Consider the following 26,503-nt stretch of genomic DNA (forward strand, 5'->3'; position numbering starts at 1 on the left):
TTTTTGAAGATAGGAACAACATTTGCTCTTCTCCAGTCTTCTGGGACTTCTCCTGTTCTCCAAGAATTTTCAAAGATTATGGAGAGTGGTTCTAAAATTTCTTCTACGATCTCCTTCAGTACTCTGGGGTGTAATTCATCTGGACCTGGAGACTTGAACTCATTTATGTTAGCTAAATATTCCCTCACAATCTTTCTGTTTACAGATAACTTGGATTCCTCTATTCCTTTAAAAGGATAGTGAAGATCAGTTGATGTTACATTTTCTTTCTGAGAGAAAACAGATGCAAAATAGGAATTAAAAAGTTCGGCCTTCTCAACATCCTCTCTTACCATTTCTCCATTTTCATCCTGTAAAAATCCTATAGCATCTTTGACTTTTCTTTTACTTTTGACATACCCCCAAAATCCTTTTTTATTGCTTTTGACATCTCTTGCAAGCCTTAATTCATTGTCAGCTTTAGCTAACCTGATACGTGCCCTGCAGGATCTGCAGACTGCATTATAATCTTCTTTAGATATGCCTCCCTCTTTCCATTTAATAAACATTTCTTTCTTTCTTTTTAGCATGTGTTTAAGTTCTGTGTTCATCCATCCTGGTTTCCTTAAATGCTTGGATAACATTTTTTTAAGAAACACAATTGCGTTACGTGCATTTAAGTAAAAGATAAAATATCACTGCATGTGAATATACTAAGCTTAGCATTAACATGTCTTGAGTAGTGTTCTACTACAATCCTACATGCTTTCAATGCCCTATTACCAGAAAGCTTATGGTATTGACTTTCCATTCACTCTGTCTGAGATGAGTTCCTCTGTGAGTAAAGTGTCAGCAAAAATGGACTGTTCAAACTAAGCACAGGCGCTTGATGCACCCTTGGCGTTGTTGAGCAGTTTGATGCACCTTCCCACCTACTTTTTTTTCATCCATCTGTGTACCCCTCTTTCTTGATTTACACCTCTAAGATTACAGAAGCCAGAGGATTATAAAAATATATGTAAAACAAGTATTTGGGAAGGTGCACTGCACTGTTTAGTCTCGCCAAAGATACACCAACGTTTTGTGCTTGGTTTGAATAGTCATTTTATGCTGACAGGCACCCAAGGGGTTCTCTAACATCTTCAATTTGTTTTTCAAAGCTTAGAATGGCATAAAAAAAACACTGAGTAATACTTTACAGGCAATCTGTTAAAATATGTTTTACCTCACAGAAAGCAGCAGCTGTGACCCCCTGCTGTACTGTCTGTATACTCTTTTGCGTCCTCCCCTGCTCAGGAGATGTGGTATGATCAGACCATGTTCCTGCACGGTCACACAGCCATTACACAGTACACAGCAGGGGCACACTTATAAGATTATCTCAGCACAGGAACATTTTATTTAAACACATCCAATTGTGGAAATTATTATTATTCCAAGATGTATTGAATGAAATGTACTTTATTTGTGGGAAACCCTTTTAAAAATCACCTTCCTTTTTAGGCCAAACAGATTGAGCTCCAGTTTACTATAGGGGAGGCGATAACAAATGCAGCGGTCGGAACAAAGTCCAGTGCCGCCCGGGATGTTTGGATTGTAGCTGAGGACGATTATCAACCGCATGCAGGTAACTTGGGTCTACTATTATCACACTGCATCAATACACATCCTAACCACTGAACTAGTTTTTTTTTAAAAAAAAATTTTTATACATTTTTCTAACATTTTTATATTTTTAACTTTCTGTATATGTTACTCTTCTGTCTATAACTTGAATGATTGTTTGCCATTGTTACGCTAGGTGTAAAAGAGAATGATGTTGTTACATGGGTGTTGGACCAGATCCTTAACAGGCATGTTATCAGTGTGAATCCACATGTCAGACAGGCATCCTGTATATGGCTACTATCTCTTGTGAAGAAACTGAACGAACACCAGGAAGTAAAGGTTGGTTATAAGGCTACAGTCTCTTACAATCTGGCTTGTATATGTGTATATTGTCATCTTTCATTCAGATGCATGTATTGTCATATTATCTTAGAAAGTAAAGGGGTTTTCTAGGACTGTGATATCCATAATGGCTCTAAATGGATACCCAAGACACTATACAATGTCCGTAGCTGTGGTGTGCTAGTTCTGTACACATCTGGTCACTGTGGAGTGTATGTAGTGCCAAACAGCTGATCAGTGGGGGTGCTGGTTACCCAACTTCCCCCAATATGGACCCCCATTGGCACTTTATCTGCCATTTGAACAGAAGACTGGTAGTGTTGAAATCATACACGCTTAATTTTTCCCTTGGTATCTGCCATCGGGTAAGAGTCTGGACTAGTGATGAGTGAGCGTGTTCTGTTAACCCTTTCGGCTCGCATGCTCGCCAAGTATTTGCGGCGTGTTATGTTTGATTCACTATGAGTGCATGATTTGCGACTGTTTTGACAGCTTTAATACATGTGAGGAATGTCTAACAAACTGGCATTCCTCACATGTATTAAAGCTGTCAAACAGTCGCAAATTATGCACACAGGAGTGACTCAAATATAACATTCGAGCACGCCGCAAATACTCGGAAAACACCCGAGCACGTAAATCTTGAGTAACGAGCATGCTCGCTCATCACTAGTCTGAACACATTAGATTGTTGGCAGTTTTGTGAAAATAATTTCGTGGATGGCCATCATTAATACTACTTATATGTTTTTACTTAAATGCGAGTACAGCTTAATTTTCCCTTCTTTTCTTTTACAGTCAAAGCTGAAAGAAATCCAAAGTGCCTTTATATCTGTCCTTTCTGATAATGATGGTATGTACCCTTGTGCCTTGAAATGGATTCTTAAATGCGACTTTACACGTTGAATAGTATATCATAGCAATATTTAATGTGGTACATGTAACAGATCTGATTATCACTCCAAATCACTAAATACAGCACTGTCCCCACATCTACACCCATTTACCTCTATTCAAGCCAGGTAGCAAGCAGATATTATTGTACTTTTAATAATTTGCCATCCTCATGGTCTTCGTGACCGCACTGATTTCGGTGGTATCGCAATGTATCAACAGCTTTCAGGGAGCGAAAACCACAAGTAATCGTAACCTGGCATAGAAGACAAATATTTGACCACTTTTAATGGTAGACATCCCTTCTTAACATCAGGACAACAGTAAATTTAGCTGTAGAATAAAATATTAGAGAGATTATGCATTTTCCTCTTCTAAATAATACTCTGTTTTTAAACTTTTATAACCAGGATCAACACTATTAAATACTGTGAAAACCAGTCATAGTTGACCTATAAATTATCCATACATTTCTTGGAGAATCTTAAATATAGGTACTGTTTATAGACGCTTACACAGTTAATGTCTCAGTCCATTTATCAGCCTAACTCCTTGGAAAATATTTGATAATTGCACAAAATCTGTTGCAGAACTTAGCCAGGATGTTGCATCGAAAGGTCTTGGGTTGGTATATGAACTGGGCAGTGAACAAGACCAACAGGAGCTGGTGTCCATACTTGTGGACACACTCATGACTGGGAAAAGGTACAGTGACTCCTTGTGTTCTCAGTGTGTGTATAACTGATATTGCTATTGTAAGGTGATATTTCACCACGCTGGTGTAATATAGAGAGAACTTTCTGCAGCTGCGTGGACATTTTCTATAGTTGAGAGATTTGGGATTGCATTTTGTGCATGGTTGTTCCTAATAATGACTTAGTAGGTAACATTGCTATTTCTACAACAGGAGCAGAATAATCAGTAACTGTTGATATGTCTGTTCATATTTTTTTTTTTAGACTTTTAATTTCTTCTTCTTTATTTCAGGGTGAAACACGAGGTGTCTGGAGAGACGGAGGTATTTCAAGGCTCATCCATTGGCAAAGCTCCAGATGGGTAAGTTTCCTCTAAGGTTACATCTTCTAAAACACTAAGGCAACTGCCAATATGGCTGCACTTACTTTTTTTTTTTTACCCTTGTTAAAATGGCCACAGCCACCAAATGGAAAAGTGCCAATATCTCTATAAGTAAATAAAACCCAAGTAAGACAGTGTGCACAATTTGCGTTTTTGTCACAAAATCTGCAGGGTTTCCTGATGCCAGTAAGGCAAATGAGAATCCTGAAGTCTCATGCTTATATTTTCCTTGCAGATTTGGTGCAGATTTACATCTGCAGCATGTCAATTCTTTCAGTGGTTTTCTGCAGATTTCACCCATATTAATGAGCGGGGAAAAAATCTGCACCAAAAACGCATAAAAAAACACGCATATTTGACTTTGCGTTTTCCTAATGAGATACAGAAATGGTGAAGACTTTTCTGCACCAAATACTTAATGTGTGCATATACACTGCACCGTTTCTGCATCTCTTGGTCAGGAAAAATGCAGCGTAAAATATTTTGTTTTTGACTCGTTTTTTTACATGCATTTTTGGTGCAGATTTTTCCCCACTCATTTGTATGGGGTGAAATCTGCAGAAAAAAAGGCTAAAAGAATTGACATGCTGCAGATTTATATCTGCACCAAATCCGCAAGTCAAAAATAAGCAATTTGTGCATGAGATTTAAGGATTCTCATTCACATTGCTGTCAGGAAACCCTGCAGGTCTTGTGATAGATATGCACACAGCCTAAAACTGGTTATTTTTATTTCTTTTAATAAACGGATAACTTCACCATTTAATTGGAAATCCTGTTTAAATGATTATTTAGAACATGAGAATAAATTATAATGGCAAAAACATCAGACAAGTAGTCTCCTTAATGTAAATGGTATTGCGTTATTTTCAAACTAGTCATCAGCTACAGTCACTAAATGCTAGTGAATGGTGTGCACAAGTACACATGTTCATATGACACTGAGTAACTTTGCAAATACATTTTGTTACGTTCACTGATCCTAGATGACCACATAATATAATCTAGTTCTGTATTCCTAATTCAGCAGTTTTCTGAGCTGAATTCTCTAACTCCTTGCATGGACAATGTATGTACAGAGCTTGTTCTGGAAGTGTATCATTTTACACTAATATAGGAAAGCCTTAACACAAGTTTATATTATAGTCGCTAAGTAAGTTGTCAAATCTGTATGCAGATGTCCTGGGTCTTTTGGATAATTGCACACTTTCCTGGGGAAGAGCAATGAATCATTTTCAGAAGTTTATTATTTAGGGCTCGCTCTCATCTACGGATAAATTGCTCCGATGTTGCTCTTGAAAAGTAGGACGAGTGTCATGCGAGCACAATGTTATGTTTCACATTTCATAGCATTCATATGCAATCCGTATGCAATGTGTTTTTAACATCAGCTTTTACATACTGTAATTCTCTATGTAATTTAAAGCTAGTTTACAAACTAATAAAGCAATCTTATACACAGATATAGATAGTAAAAATAGGATAGATATCCTGTAGATATTTAATGTCACAAGCCCCCTACATATAATAAACTACCACCCTTTAGTGCCTTTCATGTGTCGCTAAAGGGTGTTTAGCCTTATTTAATCTATTAAATAAATAATTATTATTTTTTTTAAATGGTGTGGGGCCCTTCTTATTTTTAATAACCAGCTAAGGGAAAGCAGACAGCTATGAGCTGGTCTTATTTGTCTGGAAAGGGGCCAATAAACATGGAGCTTCCCAGGTTTTTAATATCAGCTCACAGCTGTCTGCTTAACCTTTACAGGTTATTAAAAATGAGGGACCCTAAAAGAAAATGACGTAAGGTCCCCTCTATTTTTAGTAACCAGCAAAGGCTAAGGAGACGGCTGCGGGCTAATTTTAATAGACTGGGAAGGGCCATGGATATTTTTCCCCTTCCCAGCCTAATAAGACCAGCCCTCAGCCTCCCCAGAAATGGCACATCGATTAGTTTCGGCAATTCTGGCGCTTAGCCTTCGCTCTTTCCGATTGCCCTGGTTCGGTGGCAATCAGGGTAATGGTTTTGGGGTTGATGTCAGCTGTGTAATATCCGCTGACATCAGGCCCAGGGGTTAGTAATGGAGAGGTGTCTGTCAAACACCCCCATGAATAACCCTGTAGTCAAAAGAAATAAATACATACACAGAAAAGTCCTTTAATTGTAAAAAGCACTCCCTAATAATTACCCTCCATTACCCATTTGTTACCCAAAAAAGTAATCCACAGGGTCCACCGTAATCCATAATATGGAGATCCCATGATGATCCCTGCCTTCTTCCTCCAGTCTATGCACTGAGCAGTAAATTCTCACACTGCGAGCGGTGACGTCAGTAAGGTTACCGCAGTAATCTGCGGTAACCTTAATCACATTACCGCTTGTCACAGCAGCCGAGTTCTTGTGCTGTGCAGCATCAGACCTGGCAGTGGCTCTTTGCCCCTGTCTATAGAGCTACGTTCTATGAATGGGGCTCCATAGACTGGATGAAGAAGACAGGAATCATCATGGGACCTCCATATTATGGATTACAGTGAAACCTGTGGATTACTTTTTTGGGTAAAAGAGGGTAATTGTCGGGGAGTTATTTTTACAATTAAAGGATATTTCTATGTGTCTGTGGTTATTTCTTTTCACCACAGGGTTAGTAATGGGGGCGTCTGACAGACACCTCTCCATTACTAACTCCTGGGCTTGAGGTCGGCAGACATTACACAGCTGACATCAACCTCAAAACCATTACCCCAATTGCCACTGCACCATGGCAATTGGGAAGAGCCGAGGCTAAGCGCATCGAATGGATGCACCATTTCTGGGGCGGCCTAGGGCTGGTCTTAATACGTTGGGAAGGGAACAATATCCATGGCCCTTCCCAGTCTATTATCAGCCCGCAGTTGTCTGCTTAGCCTTTGCTGGCTATTAAAAATAGGGGGGACCCCACGTCATTTTTTAGGGTCCTCCCTTTTTTAATAACCAGTAAAGGCTAAGTAGACAGCTGTGAGCTTATATTAATAGGCTGGGAAGCTCCATGTATGTTGGCCTCTTCCCAGACTAATAAGACCAGCTCACAGCTGTCTGCTTTCCCCTTAAAATATTAAAGGCGTCTTCTGAAGGAGTCCACTTCTTCTATAATTTACCCAACTATTTTAGCGTCAATTCTAATTCATTTGTTCAATCTGCACTAGGACACGTCCCTTCTGTAAAAGGGAACCTGTCGGGCAATTCATGCTGCTCAAGCCACAAACGGCATGAATTGCTGCCTGGCTGTACAAATGTAGCCAGGTACATAATTGTCTGTAACGCTCCAGCACTTCAGAGAAAATGTACTTTGAAGATCCGGACGGGAGCCATAGGGATAGATAAGACTAGTCAGGTGCCGCCTCCTGCTGGCTGGTAGAATGTCACCCTATTACTGTAAAATGGTTCATTTTATATAATATATGCAAAGAAGACTGGCAGAAATTAATATTTTGTTTAAATAAAAGAAAGCGTGTAGACGTTCATAATGAATCATATGTACACCCTACGCTGAGTTCGTAATAAACCGAATAATTATGTTCTGGACTCCCTGTCCCAATGATGTGTATTGTAGTATAATATGAATATGTTAAGGGCATATGCATTGTTTTAAAGCCATTAATTGCCATCATTTGACTTTCTGTAAAATGAAAAGTAAGACGAAATAGTGTAGAAGAAGGAATTTGTATACTTTTATATATTTTCATTCATGATTTTCCAAAGACAGGGGCTGTCTACTTACAAGGAGCTGTGTGCACTGGCTAGTGATCTTAGCCAACCGGATCTCATATACAAGTTTATGAATTTGGCTAACCACCATGCTATGTGGAACTCAAGGAAGGTAAACGCCTTTGTTTCTATACATATTTTAGAGTTTCTACTATTGTACTTGGTTTGAAAGAACGCTGCCAGTTACACTTGCAAACCCACAAGAGTTAACATTATTCTACTCCCCAACCAATATTTTCCCTTTATTTGTCCTGTCCTTGACTCTGTCTGCATGTATAATATACTAATGTCCACGTACAAGTTAGGTACATACAAACCCGGTGCTTCACCTATACTTACCACATGGCTGAAAATTGAAATACAAAATTACAGCATTTTACAGTAAAACCATGTGCAGTTACTCCTGTGTGGTTCACAGCTACATGGCTAAAACCACTACATACAGCCATGGCCAAAAGTGTTGGCACCCTTGAAATTGTTCCAGAAAATAAAGTATTTCTCCCAGAACACTATTGCAATTACTCATGTTTATTTTATTTGTGTGTATTGGAACAGCACAAAAAAAAAAAACAGATGGGAGAAAAAAAGGATCATTTCGCAAAACCCCAAAAATGGGCTCGACAAAATTGTTGGTACATTTCCAAAGTTATGGTTAAATACCTTTGAACGAGCATCACATGCTTGAAGCAAACTCACCTGTGACAAGTAACAGGTGTGGGCAATATGAAAATCACACCTGAAATGATTTGTGTCGCATTGTAGTGCCCAGTGTCAGAAAGCTGGGTTTGCGTCATGGGTCTTTCAGCAGAACAATGACCCCAAGCATACTTCAACAAGCACCCAGAAATGGATGGAAACAAAGAGCTGGAGAGTTCTGAAGTGGCCAGCAATGTGTCCGGATCTAAATCCCATTGAACACCTGTGGAGAGATCTTAAAATTGCTGTTGGGAGAAGGCGCCTTCAAATATGAGAGACCTGGGGCAGTTTGCAAAAGAAGAGTGGTCCAAAATTCCAGCTGAGAGGTGTAAGAAGCTTGTAGATGGTTATAGGAAGCAATTGATTGCAGTTATATATTCCAAAGGGTGTGCAACAAACAAATTTATCCTGCCCATTTTAGAGTTTTGTGTGAAATTATGTCCAATTTGCCTTTTTTTTCTCCTGAGTTGTTTTTGTATTTGTTCCAAATAAACACAATGAAAAGAAACGTGTTATTGCAATAATTTTCTGGGAGAAATACTTCATTTTCTGGAACAATTTCAAGGGTGCCAACACTTTAGCCCATGACTTTATATAGGCAACCTAAAACCACTGACCAGTGAAGTGAATATCGCTGATTATCTTGTGACAATGGCAAAAAAAATGATCAGTAATGGATTGAGGATTACACAAAAGAGTTCAGTATCCTGACTTGGCCTCCAAATTCCCCAGACCTAAATTTGATTGAGCATTTGTAGAATGTGCTGGAAAAAGTCACTTCCATGGAGACAGTTAAGCAAGTTGAATATGAAATGATCTCTAAAAGGCCTAAAGTTAAAGATGACACATTTTCTTGTACTTTAGGAAAAAAAAATATATATATAGTCGACTTTCACATCTTAAAAATTACAAAAAAGAAAATGGGCTGATGCAAAAGTTTGGGCACCCTGCATGGCTTGTACCTAGTAGCACCCCCCTTTGAAAGTAGCCCAGCTTGTAAACACTTTTTGTAGCCAGACTAGAGTCTTTCAATTCTTGTTTGAGGGATTTTCATCCATTCTTCCTTGGAAAATTCTTCCAGTTCTGTGAGATTCCTGGGTCGTCTTGCATGCACTGCTATTGTGAGGTCTAGCCACAGATTTTCAATAATGTTCAGATCAGGGGACTGTGAGGGCCATTGTAAAACCTTCAGCTTGCACCTTTTGAGGTAGTCTATTGTGGTTTTTGACGTGTGTTTAGGATTATTATTGATGATCGAGTATATTTCATTAACCCTTTCCGGCAAGCATGGCAGCGAGACACGGCTGTTAGACAGCTGTGACATATGCAGAGCTTGCCTGTCCGTCAGTCAATCTCTGCATGTGTCACAGCTGTCTAACCGAAATACTCGGTGAGCACCTGAGCATGCTCGCCGGAAAGTGTTAATGAAACATACTCAATCATCACTAATCATTCTCCATTTGTAGAAACAATCCTCTTTTCATCTTTAACTTTTTTACCGATGGTGTTATGTTTGCATCAAGAATTTGTTGAGATTTCATTAAATCCATCCTTCCCTCTACCCATGAAATGTTCTCCATGCCATTGGCTGCAACACAACCCAAAGCATGATTGATCCACCCCCATGCTTAATGGTTGGTGAGATGTTCTTTTCCTGAAATTCTGTGGACTTTTTTCTCCACACATACCTTTGATCATTGTGGCCAAAGAATTCTATTTTAACCTCATCGGTCCGCACAACTTGTTTCCAAAATGTATCAGGCTTGTTTTGATGTTTTGCATACTTCTTACTTGAATTTTATGGTAAGTATGCCGAAGAATTTTTCTTCTGATGACTCTTCCATGAAGGCCATATGTTTGTGCAGGTGTCTCTGAACAGTAAAACAATGTGTCATAATTGCAGAGTCTGCTAAATCTTTCTGAAGGTCTTTTGCAGTCAAGCAGGGGTTGACTGCCTCTCTAGCAATCCTACAAGTAGCTCTCAGTGAAATTTTGCTTGGTCTTCCAGACCTTATCTTGATCTCCACTGTTCCTGTTAACTGCCATTTCTTAATTACATTTCGAACTGAGGAAAGGGCAACTTGAAAATGCTTCGCTAACTTCTTATAGCCTTCTGCTTTGTGGGCCTCCACCATTTTCATTTTCGGAGTGCTAGGCAGCTGCTTAGAAGAACCCATGGCTGTTGTTTTCTGGCACAAGGTTAGAGGAGGCTGGGTTTTTATAAAGCTGGGAAATTTGCATCATCTGGCCTTTCCTAACGATGATAGTGAAAAAGCCATAACCCTAACAGGATAAATTAAGGTCTGAAACCTTGGTCAGGGTTATCTGAGTACACAAATCTCCAAGGGTGCCCAAACTTTTGCATCCGGCCATTTTCCTTTTTGTAATTTTTAAAATGTAAATTTATAATATATATACATATATAGCTCTGACAAAAATTAAGAGACAACTGCTAAATTTTCATTTTCTCAGATTTTTCTCTTTATAGGTATATTTTTGAGTAAAATGTACATTGTTGTTTTATTCTATAAACTACTGACATGTCTCCGAAATTCGAAGCTAAAAATTTTGTATTTATTTGCAGCAAATGAGAAATCGTCAAAATAATAAAAAAGAAACAGTACTCTCAGACCTCAAATAATGCAAAGAAAACAAGTTCTTTTTCATTTAGAAACAATAATACTCATGTTTTAACTCGGGAAGAGTTCAGAAATAAAAAAAAAATCAATATTTGGTGGAATAACCATGATTTTTAATCATAGCTTTCATGCGTCTTGGCATGCTTTCCACCAGTCTTTCACACTGCTTTTGGGTGACCTTATGCCACTCCTGGCACAAAAATGTAAGCAGTTCTTCTTTGTTTGATGGCTTGTGACTCTCCATCTTCCTCTTGATTACATTCCAGAAGTTTTCAATGGGGTTCAGATCTGGAGATTGGGCTGGCCATGACAGGGTCTTGATGTGGTGCTCCTTCATCCACACATTGATTGACCTAGCTGTGTGGCATGGGGCATTGTCCTGCTGGAAAAAACAGTCCTCAGAGTTGGGGAACATTGCCTGAGCAGAAGGAAGCAAGTGTTTTTCAAGGATAAGCTTCTATGCTTGTTGATTCATACGTCCTTCGCAAAGATTAACCTGCCCAATTCCAGCCTTGTTGAAGCATCCCCAGATCATCACCGATCCTCCACCAATGTTATGATCTGCAACATGTACTAAGGAAAGATAGGGGAAAGCTGTCCCTACAGTAAGACTAAGCTGAATCCCTATGATGTAGCGGGCTGCCTGTTCCTATTGAACAGACCCGCCTTAGTCCTCGGCTAGTCTGAACGAAGACCTATAGAATTAAGGGAGGGGTCCCTAAAAGAACTAAGGACTGGGACAAAAAATGGGACACCTCCTAAACAGAAGTTGTTGTAGAACACAAAATGACAAACTGACAAAAATGTACTAGAGGTCCCAGAGGACCAAGCGAACTTGACAGAGAAAGGCAGCAAAGCACCAGGCTAGAGAAACAGTCAAACACTGAAGTCCAGCACAGCCACAAGGGCGGAGCTGGAATATAAAGGCAGATGGTCACGTGACCGCAAAACACAAGATGGGAAAAATAAACAGGAGGGTTCTAACAGTACCCCCTCTTTTATGAGCATCCTCCGGATCCTCCAGGCCCAGGCCTATCCGGAAACCTCCTGTGGAAAGCTTTAACAAGCCTAGGAGCAGAGACCTCATCCGTCCTTACCCAGGAGTTGTCTTTGGGACCGAAACCCTTCCAGGAGACAAGATACTGTAATCTCCCTCTATGCCATCTAGAATTCAAGATACGAGAAATTTCATATTCGCTGTCTTCCACAACAGGAGGAACTGTGACAGTAGCGTCCCTATCAGATACATCAGCCTTTTTCAACAAGGAAACCTGAAACACAGGATTAATCTTCCAGGAAGTAGGGACATCCAACCTAACAGCAGACTGGTTAACAACCTGAAGCACTTTAAATGGACCCACAAACTTAGGACCCAGTTTTTTAGAGGGAATCCTCAACCGCAGGTTCTTCGAAGACAACCAAACCATGTCACCCACAGTAAACAAAACCTCCTTACGTTTCCTGTCAAAATACTTCTTGGACTTCTTGTTAGCCTCTTGAAGGTTGCAACGTACATTAGTCCAAACTCTCTCCAAATCACCGGAAAAATTCTCCTCCTCCGGCACCGCCGACCCCAATTTGGAGAAGGAACCAAAAGACGGATGTCTCCTAGTACAACAAAAAAAAGGAGAACACCCAGCAGAGGAGGATGTATGATTGTTAAGAGCTAATTCTGCGAGAGGCAGAAACTCAGACCACACCTCTTGATTGTCCGCCACAAAACAACGCAAAAACTGTTCTACATCCTAGTTCTTTCTTTCAGTCTGTCCATTAGACTCAGGATGATAACCAGACGAAAATGACAAAAGGACTCCCAACCTGTTACAAAAAGCACGCCAAAAGCGAGCCACAAACTGAGGTCCTCTATCAGAAACCATATCCGTGGGAATGCCATGGAGCTTGACAATCTCCTTAACAAACGCCTTAGCGAGTGTCTTGGCGCAGGGCAACTTAATGAATGGAACCAAATAAAACATCTTACTAAAACGGTCCACGACCACCCAGATGACAGTAAAACCCTTGGACACAGGAAGATCAGCAATAAAATCCATAGTGAGATGCGCACTAGGAACCTCCAGAGGGCAAAGCAGCCCCGCAGCAGGAGTATGTGAAGCCTTTGACCTAGCACACACAGTACACTGACGCACCCACTTGATGACTTCCTTCTGCCATCCAGGCCACCAAAAACTGCGACTGATAAGTCTCTTAGTCTCCAAAATTCCTGGATGACCTGCCAACCGAGACTCATGACACTCCACAAACAAATCTCTCCTAAAGGCTCTAGGCACGAACAACCTCCCATGGGGAGTGTTAGATGGAGCATCATCCTGAGCTTTCAGAATCCCATTCTCCAAAACGGAGTCCAATGCCGCCACCACAACTCCTTTCTGTAAAATACTCTCCTCCTCCTCAGCACCGACCGTAGCAGAGAAGCTGCGAGATAAAGCATCGGCTTTAACATTCTTAGTACCAGGGATATAGGTAACAGAAAAATGAAACCGAGAAAAAAAAGTGCCCACCTAGCTTGACGGGCATTCAAGCGCTTAGCAGCATCCAGATAGATCAAATTCTTATTATCTGTGAAAACCTAAATAGGAAATCTAGCGCTTTCCAAAAAATGACGCCTATGTTCAAACGCAAGTTTAATAGCCAGCAACTCCCGATTTCCAACATCATAATTCAGTTCGGGTTCCGAAATTTTTTTAGAAAATAAGGCACAAGGATGTACTCCACCCTTGTTCTCCTGAGACAAAACTGCTTCGACCCCCACCGATGAAGCATCGACCTCGACCAAAAAAGGCTTTGTCTCATCAGGCTGCATAAGGATAGGGGCATAACTGAACCTCTCTTTGAGATACTCAAACGCTTCAATGTCCTCAGTAGTCCACTGGGCCGTATTCGCACCTTTCCTGGTGAGATCGGTTAGAGGTTTAACAATTGCAGAAAAATTCTTAATGAATTTCCTGTAATAATTGGCAAAACCCAAAAATCTCTGTATAGATTTCAAACCAATAGGCCTAGGCCATTCCTGCACAGCCTGAACCTTCACCGGGTCCATCTCAAAGCCCTCGCTGGAGACAATGTAGCCCAAAAAACTAATTTTCTGCACAGCGAACTCACATTTTGTCCAGCTTAGCAAAGAGTGAATTATCACTCAATAACTGCAAAACTTCACGTACACTCTGCCAATGGGACTCTAGATCTGGTGAGTAAATCAAAATGTCATCCAAATACAAAACCACATTCTTACCAATCAAATGTCTCAGGATGTCATTAATAAGGTTATGAAAAAATGCAGGTGCATTGGTAAGACCAAAAGGCATCACCAGATTCTCAGAATGACCTACCGGAATGTTAAAAGCAGTTTTCCATTCATCACCCTCCTTCACTCATAACAAATTGTATGCCCCCCGGAGGTCAATTTTGGAGAACCACTTGGCCCCCACTAACTGGTTAAACAAGTCAGGAGTTAACGGCAATGGGTAGGAATTGCGTACGGTAATCTTATTAATTTCACGAAACTCCAGACATGGACTTAAACCGCCGTCCTTTTTTTTTTGACAAAGAAAAATCCAACTGCCACAGGCGACTTAGAAGGTCTAATGTGACCAGCAGCCAGGCTAGTCTGTAAGTATTCCTCCAAGGCCTTTCTTTCAGGGATAGTCAGATTAAACAAGCGACTCTTGGGAAGAGTAGCTCCCGGAACAAACTCAATGGCGCAATCATAATCCCTATGAGGAGATAAAACTTGCGACTCCTCCTCCGAAAAAACCCTCCAAAAATCTTGAATAGGTACCGGTAATTCCCCTTTTTCCACAGCCGCAATGCGACCATTACAACATTTATCATAGCACTTCGGACTCCAAGACTTAATCACATTAGTAGACCAGTCCAGCAAAGGATTGTGCAGTTTTAACCAAGGCAATCCTATAACAACTGGAGAGGGTAAATTATCTAAAACAACCAAGTCCAAAATTTCTTGGTGAACTCCATTCATAGTGAGGGGCAATGCAGCAGTCTTGTGAGTAATACATTTCAAAGGAGTGTTATCAATTTCAATCACAGAAATAGGTGATGACAAAGGTTTGGATTTCAATTTAAGGTTTTCCAAAAACCCTTTATTAATCACATTAAGTGTTGAACCAAAATCCACAAATACCTGAAATTCAATCAAATCTCCCTGCAAAGTAGTACTCCCAGAGAGAAATACTCCTGCAGAGCGTAAACAAGCTATACGGGCGTAACTGACCTTTTTTTTTTCTTTACTTAAACGACGCTCACAATACTTAATCAAATGGTCAGCTTTACCACAATAAAGACACAATCCCTCCAGTCTCTTTCCTGAGAGCGGAGTGACATCGCACCAACCTCCATCGGTTCTCCGCCGTCAGAGCAGATTTTCTGGGGACTAGGACCTGGCATTACAGGAGTCTTTACCTCATTGAGCCTGCACCTCAGTCTCCTGTCTATACGAACAGCTAACTGCATAGCATCCTGCAGAGTCTCAGGTGCAGGGAATGCAATCAGCAAATCCTTAACCCTTTCACTCAGACTAGCAAGAAATAAACATCTCAGCGCAGGATCATTCCACTTAACTTCTGAAGCCTATCTCCTGAAGTGTGTGCAATAATTTTCAACATCATCTGACCCCTGATTCAAACGCCTGAGTTCTGATTTAGCAGATGAGATTCGATCAGGATCGTCATATAATAGCCCCATAGCAGAAAAAAATTCTTCAACAGAACTTAAACATGGATCATTAGGCTGGAGAGAAAAGGCCCACCCCTGTGGTTCATTGCGCAAAAGTGACATAATAAAACCAATGCGCTGTGATTCATTCCCAGAGGACCTTGGTCTCAAACGAAAATATGACAAACAAGCATTTTTAAAGGAAAAAAAATCTTGCTGTTTACCATAAAAAACATCAGGCAGTCCTATCTTGGGTTCAACAAAATGTGCTCCAGAACAGCTACTCACGTGTTGCTGAACCTCGGCCACCTCCAGAGACAATCCCTGCAGGCGTTGAGCCAAATCCTGGATGGAAACCATACTGATCCCCGAATTTCTTTCCTTTTAGTTTTTTGGGCTGGACTTACTGTTATGATCTGCAACATGTACTAAGGAAAGATAGGGGAAAGCTGTCCCTACAGTAAGACTAAGCTGAATCCCTATGATGTAGCGGGCTGCCTGTTCCTAGTGAACAGACCCACCTTAGTCCTCGGCTAGTCTGAACGAAGACCTATAGAATTAAGGGAGGGGTCCCTAAAAGAACGAAGGACTGGGACAAAAAATGGGACACCTCCTAAACAGAGAAGTTGTTGTAGAACACAAAAAGACAAACTGACAAAAATGTACTAGAGGTCCCAGAGGACCAAGCGAACTTGACAGAGAAAGGCACCAAAGCACCAGGCTAGAGAAACAGTCAAACACTGAAGTCCAGCACAGCCACAAGGGCGGAGCTGGAATATAAAGGCAGATGGTCACGTGACCGCAAAACACAAGATGGAAAAAACAAACAGGAGGGTTCTGACAACCAAATTTCACATTGGGTGCAAGACATTGTGGCTTGTATGCCTCTCCAGGTCTCCGTCTAACCATTAGATGACCAGGTGTTGGGCAAAACTGAAAATTAGACTCATCAGAGAAGATTACCTTACTCCAGTCTTCTATGGTCCAATCCTTATGGTCTTTGGCAAACTTCAGCCTGGCTCTCCTTTGCTTCTCATTGATGAAAGGCTTTTTTCTAGCTTTACATGACTTGAGGCCTGCCTCTAGGAGCCTGTTACGAACTGTTCTTGCCGTGCACTTCACCCCAGCTGCCATTTGCCATTCCTTTTGTAGGTCACTTGATGTCATCCTGCGGTTGCTGAGTGACATTCGAATAAGATGACGGTCATCCCTGTCAGTGGCGAGTCGCTTTCGCCCTCTGCCGGTCTGTAGCTTTGTTGTCCCCAATGTCTGCTGCTTGATTCTGTTGTAATGGACTGCTGTCTTTGAAATTATAAGGATGGAGGCAACATGATGCACACTGTATCCCTCTGCTAGTAAAACCAGAATTGAGCCCTTCTTTTCCTCACTCAAGACTTTTATTTTCAACTCCTTTGGCATGGTTAAAAGTTATTTTTTCATTCAAATTACTTTTGGGCTATTCCTATCACTTGTTTTGCAATCCAGCTTGTCCTATTGCAAGAGGATTGTGAAGACCACAGCAGTGTTTTTTATACTTTCCCTCGTTACATAAGATTTGGTTCAGGTGATCACCTAATCAGAAGCACATTAAGTAGAATGAGGTGTATTTTGGTTGGAATTCAACTGACACTGGAATGGAATGGCTGTCAGACATGTAGAGATGGTGATTTTTAGAAAACTGTACAGTGGTCTCTTAATTTTTGCCAGAGCTGTTCATCTTTAACTTTAGGCGTTTTGGAAATCATTTCATCTTCAATTTGCTTAACCGTTCAGAAGAACAGTAATTTTGACCAGGGGTGCCCAAACTTTGTCACTGTGTCAGTGTATATGATCTGCTTCTAAAGTGTTAATATTAGTGTCATCGCCACATAATGTGAGACGTTGTGCCTGTTCCAAATTACATTGTAAAATTCAAATACGTGCACGAAAGAACCACATCTGATACATTGAGCATCAGGGCAGATCTGTTTTTATTAGATCATCGGTTAAGGTTTTTATCGCTTGTTAATAGTCATACATGGTAACAATATAATTGGCTCAGCTTATCTCTACGTACAGTACAGACCAAAAGTTTGGACACACCTTCTCATTTAAAGATTTTTCTTTATTTTCATGACTATGAAAATTGTACATTCACACTGAAGGCATCAAAACTATGAATTAACTGTAGCACCCTGAGGATTCGGCTGCTACAGGGGTATTGCACCTCAAGCCAGAGGTGTGGTATTCCACTCCCGGGTAAGGATGGAGTGTGGAACTGAGCTCAGTAGGCTGCATGCACTACACACATCCCATTTCCGGGGGACAGATCAATGGTACTCCCACTAGAGAAATGTGCAGGTACGACAGTGTCTGTCCCTGGCTGGATTGGGAGGGGGGGTGGAACATCCCAGTAGTGTAGGGGCAGATAGGGGGAGCAGTCTGGGTAATGCTAGGAGCTCATTGGGTGCTGGTCACCTGAGCTCACACATAGAGGGAGTATATAAGGTGGGAACCATCTTAGATCAGGGTCAGTCAGTCAGCCTTGTGTAGAGGGTCGGCAGTCCTGAGAAGTGAGAGAGAGAGGAGAAGAGAAGGACCCAGAGGGGGAGAAGAAGGAACTCCAAGAGCCCAAAACTAGACCAGAGGGTGAAGAGTTGGCACTAGGGTACCGGATCCCAAGCTGGTGGAGGGCACTAATCCTCAGCCAGAGACCGGAGGTCGTGGGCAGGATTTGCCACGATCCCCCACTAAATCCACCCGGAAGGCAAACCAAGAATAGGGTCAGGGAACCCAGAGACAAGGGTTTTACCCAACAAGAGGCCCGAGGGAGCCGGACATAGGTGGATCCCTGGTGGGGTAGGCCAGAGAAAGGAAGAGACAGAAAGGGAGCTCAGGACCACGCTCCAGAATCACCTGGGGGTTGGCCGAGTCCAGGACCTGGTGGATGCAGCACGGCTCGGGCGGTCACTCAAGGCCAGAGTGACCACAAGAACAGCAGTAAGTAAAAACCCTGAACTGCACAGCCCGACTCTGAGTCTTCTTACCGTCCACACTGCACCACTGCAACCACCTTCCTCTACACCTGACCCCCTGAGGCTATACCCCTCCCGTTGGGGGTTATACTACCAGAGCTGCACACACACCACCAGCCTCAGCGGACCCTGCTGCAGCGGCGGCCGTATTGACCGCAAATCAACGGGTGGCGTAGTCGACACTAAAGAACATCCAGCAACATCTGTAGGACTGCCACACACTGAGCTTGACACCCTGGGCACGGACCGGGTCACCGCCACTCGGAGACTACAACCCCCCATCTGATCCGGCTCCGGGTATCCCCCAAACAACACTGGCCCAGGGGGCGCGTCAACTTTGGCGTAGTCGGCAGGATAACGTGCCCGCAACAACCGGGTACTGCGTGCCTGAAGAAAAGTTCACCGTTACCTTAAAAAGAAGTCTCCCGCCGGTTCCGGAGGGTCCCCGCCAACGGACCCCATCACAGGTCGTTTCCCGCCGGTTGTCCGCCATTTGCAGCTTTTTCCCGCCATCCATGGAGTTTCCCGCCACTGGGAGACGATTCCCGCCATTTCCAAAGATTTCCCGCCTTGGAAGAGCGGACGCCATTATGGGCGTGCCAGAGGGTGGCAAGAGGCCACCTCCCATCGTGGGCCAGGTCGAAGAATGGCGCCAAAAGAGGAAACCGCGCCCACCAACCGAGACTGTGGTGCTAGAAGTGTCCATCAGCGTGAAAGAACTGCCCCTGGAACTGACAATCACCAAGTTGCCCCGGGACCACCCTCAATGTGGGCGGAGACAGAACAAAAGAGCGAAGATGGGTGCAGCCTGGGGGAGTCTGGAGAGAGCGCACCCGGAGACAAGAAGTCTGGAGAGGAGTCCAGAGAAAGCGTACCCGGAGATGGAGGGAGAGACAGGCAGCACCGACCCAGTGGTCAGGAGCCTGCTACAAGCCACAACCCCACTAGGCCTAGTGGAGGTCCTGGCACAGCTCCCCCGAGACCGGGAGTGTGCACAGACCGCGCTGGAGGGCCTCGCACGGAGTATGGCCCAGGTGCAGCGAGAAACGTTGGCGGAGTGGAGCCGAGAGATGGCCCAGCAGACCGGAACCCGTCAGCGGAGCACGCCACCCGAGATGAGGAGACAGACCGCCTCTGAGGATGGTGCAGGAGGAGTGAAGGCCGGAGACGGCGCCGAGAAGGGAGCCGAACGAACGGAGGCAGGTAAAGGGGACGTCTCTACCCCGAGCCGGGAAACCGCGTACCTGCCCCAGCTCCCCGTCGCAGAGCCCGAAATTCCCCCTGCCGTGCCCGTCGCTGCATCGTCACCGTGCCGGACTAGGCCTCAAGTAGAAGCCGCGGCCGCGACCCCTGTGACGTCACACGCCTCGACCCTGAGCGCGACCAAACAGGAAATACCATCGGCCTGGTCGCAAGGCCTAGTACCCCCGGGCGCCGCAATTCCAACAGCGCCCCCTACCTCCGCGGAGCCACCGGCCTGGTCGCAGGGCCGAGTAACCCCGGGCACCGCCGTCCTTACGGTGCCCTTTACCTTTAGGGTGCCGCAGGCCTGGTCGCAAGGCCTGGTCAACCCGGGCGCCGCTACCATCAACGCGCCCTCAACATCTAAAGTGCCGCACCTGGGTGAAGATCTATTTGCCCAGCACACGTGCCCGGATGGGCAGCCCTTCATATGGCCCCAGGAGTACTACCAACTGGAACTCCAAAGAGCAAGGCCCCTGTGTGAGCCCCTGATTCCGGCTCCGAAGCCCGCTAGGAGGACCCAGCCCCCGCTAGAGGAGGCACAGTTTGAGTGGGACCCCACCGGAGAAGACCTCATGGGGTTCACTCAGGAGACTCGGGCGGCCGCAGCGGAGCGTGCAGAGTGCTGCCGCCAGCAGCTCGAGGTCTTCGAAAGGGAGCGGAGAGAGAGGCGGGTCCGGGAACAGCAAGCGCAGATAAGGAGCGCGGAGCAGAAGAGCCGGACCAGGAGAGAACCCCGTGCAGCGCATGGTCCCCGTACCACCGGGACTGTGATTAAATTCAACCTGCAGCATGGGTGGGGCTTCATAAGAGACCACCACACCCCCGGCGACGTCTTTGTCACCCGCAGAGACGTAGAAAGCCATCTGCCGGAGGGACACAGAGGTCGTGACCTTTATGTAGGGGACGAGGTCACGTTCACCCGGCACAAGTGTGCCAAAGGACCCTACGCCCTCCATGTACATCGCCTGACGGAGGAGGAGCTGCGGTGTGAGGAGGAGCAGGAGGACCCGGACGGGTCTGAAACCAACCGACAAGAAGAAAAAGCAGGAGGACGCCGTCATTGAAGTACGGTAGAGAGAGACTGTAAATAGTTGCCCGTAGGGGTACTAGAACTGTTGCTGCTTTAAATATGTTCCCCGTTGGGACAAAGTGTGAACGGTTACCCGTGATTCCCTATTTCCATTACCTGGCCGAGGACTGAGAGCGGCCACTTTCCATTGTATATAGTTGCGCTTTCTAAGGCGCCCCCTACTGGCTTTATAGGAAACCATTTATCTACAAGAGAGACTGTCGCACTTTGCCCGGTCACAAGTTGCGCCGTGGCCGGAGGAACAAGAATGTTATTTATGAAAAGTTTTATAGCTGATAATATATATAATGTTTTATATGTTGATGTTATTATGAAAAAAAAAAATTTGTATGTTTATTCTCTTACAGCCCGAGGACGTGCTGTGATTTACCAGGGGGGAATGTAGCACCCTGAGGATTCGGCTGCTACAGGGGTATTGCACCTCAAGCCAGAGGTGTGGTATTCCACTCCCGGGTAAGGATGGAGTGTGGAACTGAGCTCAGTAGGCTGCATGCACTACACACATCCCATTTCCGGGGGACAGATCAATGGTACTCCCACTAGAGAAATGTGCAGGTACGACAGTGTCTGTCCCTGGCTGGAGTGGGAGGGGGGGTGGAACATCCCAGTAGTGTAGGGGCAGATAGGGGGAGCAGTCTGGGTAATGCTAGGAGCTCATTGGGTGCTGGTCACCTGAGCTCACACATAGAGGGAGTATATAAGGTGGGAACCATCTTAGATCAGGGTCAGTCAGTCAGCCTTGTGTAGAGGGTCGGCAGTCCTGAGAAGTGAGAGAGAGAGGAGAAGAGAAGGACCCAGAGGGGGAGAAGAAGGAACTCCAAGAGCCCAAAACTAGACCAGAGGGTGAAGAGTTGGCACTAGGGTACCGGATCCCAAGCTGGTGGAGGGCACTAATCCTCAGCCAGAGACCGGAGGTCGTGGGCAGGATTTGCCACGATCCCCCACTAAATCCACCCGGAAGGCAAACCAAGAATAGGGTCAGGGAACCCAGAGACAAGGGTTTTACCCAACAAGAGGCCCGAGGGAGCCGGACATAGGTGGATCCCTGGTGGGGTAGGCCAGAGAAAGGAAGAGACAGAAAGGGAGCTCAGGACCACGCTCCAGAATCACCTGGGGGTTGGCCGAGTCCAGGACCTGGTGGATGCAGCACGGCTCGGGCGGTCACTCAAGGCCAGAGTGACCACAAGAACAGCAGTAAGTAAAAACCCTGAACTGCACAGCCCGACTCTGAGTCTTCTTACCGTCCACACTGCACCACTGCAACCACCTTCCTCTACACCTGACCCCCTGAGGCTATACCCCTCCCGTTGGGGGTTATACTACCAGAGCTGCACACACACCACCAGCCTCAGCGGACCCTGCTGCAGCGGCGGCCGTATTGACCGCAAATCAACGGGTGGCGTAGTCGACACTAAAGAACATCCAGCAACATCTGTAGGACTGCCACACACTGAGCTTGACACCCTGGGCACGGACCGGGTCACCGCCACTCGGAGACTACAACCCCCCATCTGATCCGGCTCCGGGTATCCCCCAAACAACACTGGCCCAGGGGGCGCGTCATAACACATGTTGAATTATATACTTAACAAAAAAGTGTGAAACAACTGAAAATATGTCTTATATTCTAGGTTCTTCAAAGTAGCCACCTTTTGCTTTGATGACTGCTTTGCACACTCTTGGCATTCTCTTGATGAGCTTCAAGAGGTAGTCACCGGAAATGGTCTTCCAACAATCTTGAAGGAGTTCCCAGAGATGCTCAGCACTTGTTGGCCCTTTTGCCTTCACTCAGTTGTCCAGCTCACCCCAAACCATCTCGATTGGGTTCAGGTCTGGTGACTGTGGAGGCCAGGTCATCTGGCGTAGCACCCCATCACTCTCGTTCTTGGTCAAATAGCCCTTACACAGCCTGGAGGTGTGTTTAGGGTCATTGTCCTGTTGAAAAATAAATGATGGTCCAACTAAACGCAAACCGGATGGAATAGCATGCTGCTGTAAGATGCTGTTGTAGCCATGCTGGTTCAGTATGCCTTCAATTTTGAATAAATCCCCAACAGTGTCACCAGCAAAGCACCCCCACACCATCACATCTCCTCCTCCATGCTTCACAGTGGGAACCAGGCATGTAGAGTCCATCCGTTCAACTTTTCTGCGTCGCGCAAAGACACGGTGGTTGGAACCAAAGATCTCACATTTGGACTCATCAGACCAAAGCACAGATTTCCACTGGTCTAATGTCCATTCCTTGTGTTCTTTAGCCCAAACAAGTCTCTTCTGCTTGTTGCCTGTCCTTAGCAGTGGTTTCACCCAGCTTTTGGATTTTAGGAAACTCACTTTCTAGTTTCTTTTTCTTCCTTATGTTTTTCTAAGTCTTTAGACAAAGACATTCCAAAGACTCCTTATCTCACACACACATGGTGGCTCAAACTCCATTCTGGTAAGCAGAAGATACACGTACAAAAATCAAAATGGAGTCAGGATAGTTAAAGTAACTCCTGCTCTCACATCAGATAACATGTTACATCTTTAGCTTCATTTCCAGAAGTCTCGTGGAGTTCTTGCTTTAATATATAATGGGTCAGAAATTAATATGTAGAATGAGGTCTAGCCAATATAATGGCATGGGTTTTAATGTTTTGGTTGATAGTTGAACACTACGGTGGCTCTGGTTAGCACTGGGGTCCTGGGTTCATATCCCACCAAGGACAGCATCTGCAAAGAGTCTGTATGTTCTCCTGTGTTTCCTTCCACTCTCCATCCCCATTCTGATAGGGAATTTAGATTGTAAGCCCCAATGGAGATAGTGATGATATTGTCTGTAAAGCACTATGGAAAATGTTGGTGCTAAACAATCAAGCAAAATAAATAGATGTAAATGGATAGTCTTATCTAATATTTCAAGATTAGTACAAATCAAAGCTCTGTATAGTCTTTAAGAAAAAAAAAACCTTGTTTTAATGGTACCACAAGGTCTTTATGACTAGTTGTTCACAGTTGACCACAGTTGTGACTGACTTTATTTTGTACATACTACAAAAATAGTTTCCACTTTCTGCATATCCTTACAGAAACTAAAGCCGTTTTTTCTCACCATTTAACCTATTCATGGCACATGCAAGTGCTTCTCACTAAATTAGAATATCATCAAAAAGTTAATTTATTTCAGTTCAATACAAAAAGTGAAACTCATATATTATACAGTCATTACAATCAGAGTGATCTATTTCAAGTATTTATTTCTATTAATGTTGATGATTATGGCTTACAGCCAATGAAAACACATCGTGGCGTGGCATGGAGGCGATCAGCCTGTGGCACTGCTGAGGTGTTGTGGAAGCCCAGGTTGCTTTGATAGCAGCCTTCAGTTCATCTCATTGTTGGGTCCTAGTGTCTCTCATCTTCCTCTTGACAATACCCCATAAATTGTCTATGGGGTTAAGGTCAGACGAGTTTGCTGGCCAATCAAGCACAGTGATACTGTTGTTTTTAAACCAGGTACTGGTACTTTTGGCAGTGTGGACAGGTGCCAAGTCTTGCTGGAGAATGAAATTTCCATCTCCAAAAAGCTTGTCGGCAGAGGGAAGCATGAAGTGCTCTAAAATTTTCTGGTAGACAGCAGCGCTGACTTTGGTCTTGATAAAACACAGTGGACCTACACCAGCAGATGACATGGCTCCCCGAACCATCACGGATTGTGGAAACTTTACACTAGACCTCAAGCAGCTTGGATTGTGTTCCTCTCCACTCTTCCTCCAGACTCTGGGACCTTAATTTCCAAATGAAAATTGGAACTCTGGGACCTTGTGGAGTGTGTCAATGACTGCCTTCTGGACATCTGTCAAGTCAGCAGTCTTCCCATGATTGTGGAGCCTACTGAAACAGACTAAGGGACCTTTTTAAACGCTTAGGAAGCTGTTGCAGGTGTTTTTGTTAATTATTTTAATATACTGAGATAATGACTTTTGTGTTTTCATTGGCTGTAAGCCATAATCATCAACATTAACAGAAATAAACACTTGAAATAGATCACTCTGTTTGTAATGACTCTATATAATATATGAGTTTCACTTTTTGTATTGAAGAACTGAAATAAATTTACTTTTTGATGATATTCTAATTTAGTGAGAAGCACTTGTACTTATGTAATTAAAAGTTAAATCTTATCTGCTTGTATTTTTTTCTGTTTCTGTTTAGGGTGCAGCATTTGGCTTCAATGTGATTGCCACCAAAGCTGGAGAACAGCTTGCTCCTTTTATGTCACAGCTGGTCCCACAGTTGTATCGCTATCAGTTTGACCCCAACACTGGAATCCGCCAAGCTATGACTAGTATTTGGGATGCTCTAGTAACGGATAAGACTACGGTGAGTCTCCGCTAGTCAGCTGCTTGTAGTAATTGCCCACTAAAAAAAATTGTACGTACTTGCTTAATTTGGTACTCTAAGTCGACAGCGGGGCTCCCCTGCTCCAAAAACCCTCTATTAGCAAGACACAAAACATCAGTATTAATGGCTACTGGACCAAGATCAATAACCAGCAATTTTTCAAAATATTCTTCTCAACGAACAACATATTGTTTTCAGGTTTTCCATAATAAATATTAAATAATAAAATTTCCTGTATTCCATCTCTAATATGTGGTTTTTCATCATTAAATATCATATATCTCTGGTCTTTTTATAATAATAGAATTGGTTATATTGTATATTTTTAAAGTAATAATGCCCAGAACTATTTGTTAAATGTTAGAACACTGTCACATTCTTTCCAGGTGGATAAGTATCTGACAGAAATTCTTCAAGATTTGATAAATAATCTTACAAGTAACCTATGGAGGATCCGTGAATCCAGGTATGTAGTAAGGTTGTATGAATCAAGCAAGCCAATGCATTATCATTAAATGATCACTGTTATTTCATCAAACTGTGCATAAATAAATATTACTAGCGAATATAAGAAACGTTGTAATATACACTATCTTGTTGGAAAAATCTTCTTTCTACACTTATAGTGGGTGCGGAAAGTATACAGACCCCTTTAAATTTTTCACTTTGTTTCATTGCAGCCATTTGGTCAATTCTAAAAAGTTCATTTTTTTCTCATTAAAGTACACTCTGCACCCCATCTTGACTGAAAAAAAACAAATGTAGAAATTTTTGCAAATTTATTTCAAAAGAAAAACTGAAATATCACATGGTCATACGTATTCAGACCCTTTGCTCAGACACTCATATTTAAGTCATATGCTGTCCATTTTCTTGTGATCCTCCTTGAGATGGTCCTACTCCTTCATTGGAGTCCAGCTGTGTTTAATTAAAGTGATAGGACTTGATTTGGAAAGACGCACACCTGTCTATATAAGACCTCACAGTGCATGTCAGACCAAATAAGAATCATGAGCTCAAAGGAACTGCCTAAGGAGTTCAGAGACAGAATTGTGGCAAGGCACAGATCTGGCCAAGGTTACAAAAGAATTTCTGCATTACT

The 26,503-nt window shown here is 43.5% G+C and overlaps 1 protein-coding gene across 1 annotated transcript in view; it reads left to right on the forward strand.

Moving 5' to 3' along the window:
• ECPAS (Ecm29 proteasome adaptor and scaffold) overlaps positions 1 to 26,503 on the forward strand; it is a 144,277-nt gene that overhangs the window by 69,736 nt on the left and 48,038 nt on the right. The window contains exons 24-31 of the mRNA XM_073663999.1: positions 1,483 to 1,606; positions 1,781 to 1,926; positions 2,728 to 2,782; positions 3,414 to 3,528; positions 3,811 to 3,879; positions 7,640 to 7,757; positions 25,213 to 25,380; positions 25,788 to 25,867. Coding sequence (XP_073520100.1) covers positions 1,483 to 1,606; positions 1,781 to 1,926; positions 2,728 to 2,782; positions 3,414 to 3,528; positions 3,811 to 3,879; positions 7,640 to 7,757; positions 25,213 to 25,380; positions 25,788 to 25,867 — 875 coding nt within the window. The remainder of the gene's footprint in view (positions 1 to 1,482; positions 1,607 to 1,780; positions 1,927 to 2,727; positions 2,783 to 3,413; positions 3,529 to 3,810; positions 3,880 to 7,639; positions 7,758 to 25,212; positions 25,381 to 25,787; positions 25,868 to 26,503) is intronic.

The sequence above is a fragment of the Phyllobates terribilis genome, unplaced genomic scaffold (assembly GCF_046119375.1).
Source record: "Phyllobates terribilis strain yellow unplaced genomic scaffold, ASM4611937v1 Scaffold_1__5_contigs__length_1240528914, whole genome shotgun sequence".
NCBI lineage: Eukaryota > Metazoa > Chordata > Amphibia > Anura > Dendrobatidae > Phyllobates > Phyllobates terribilis.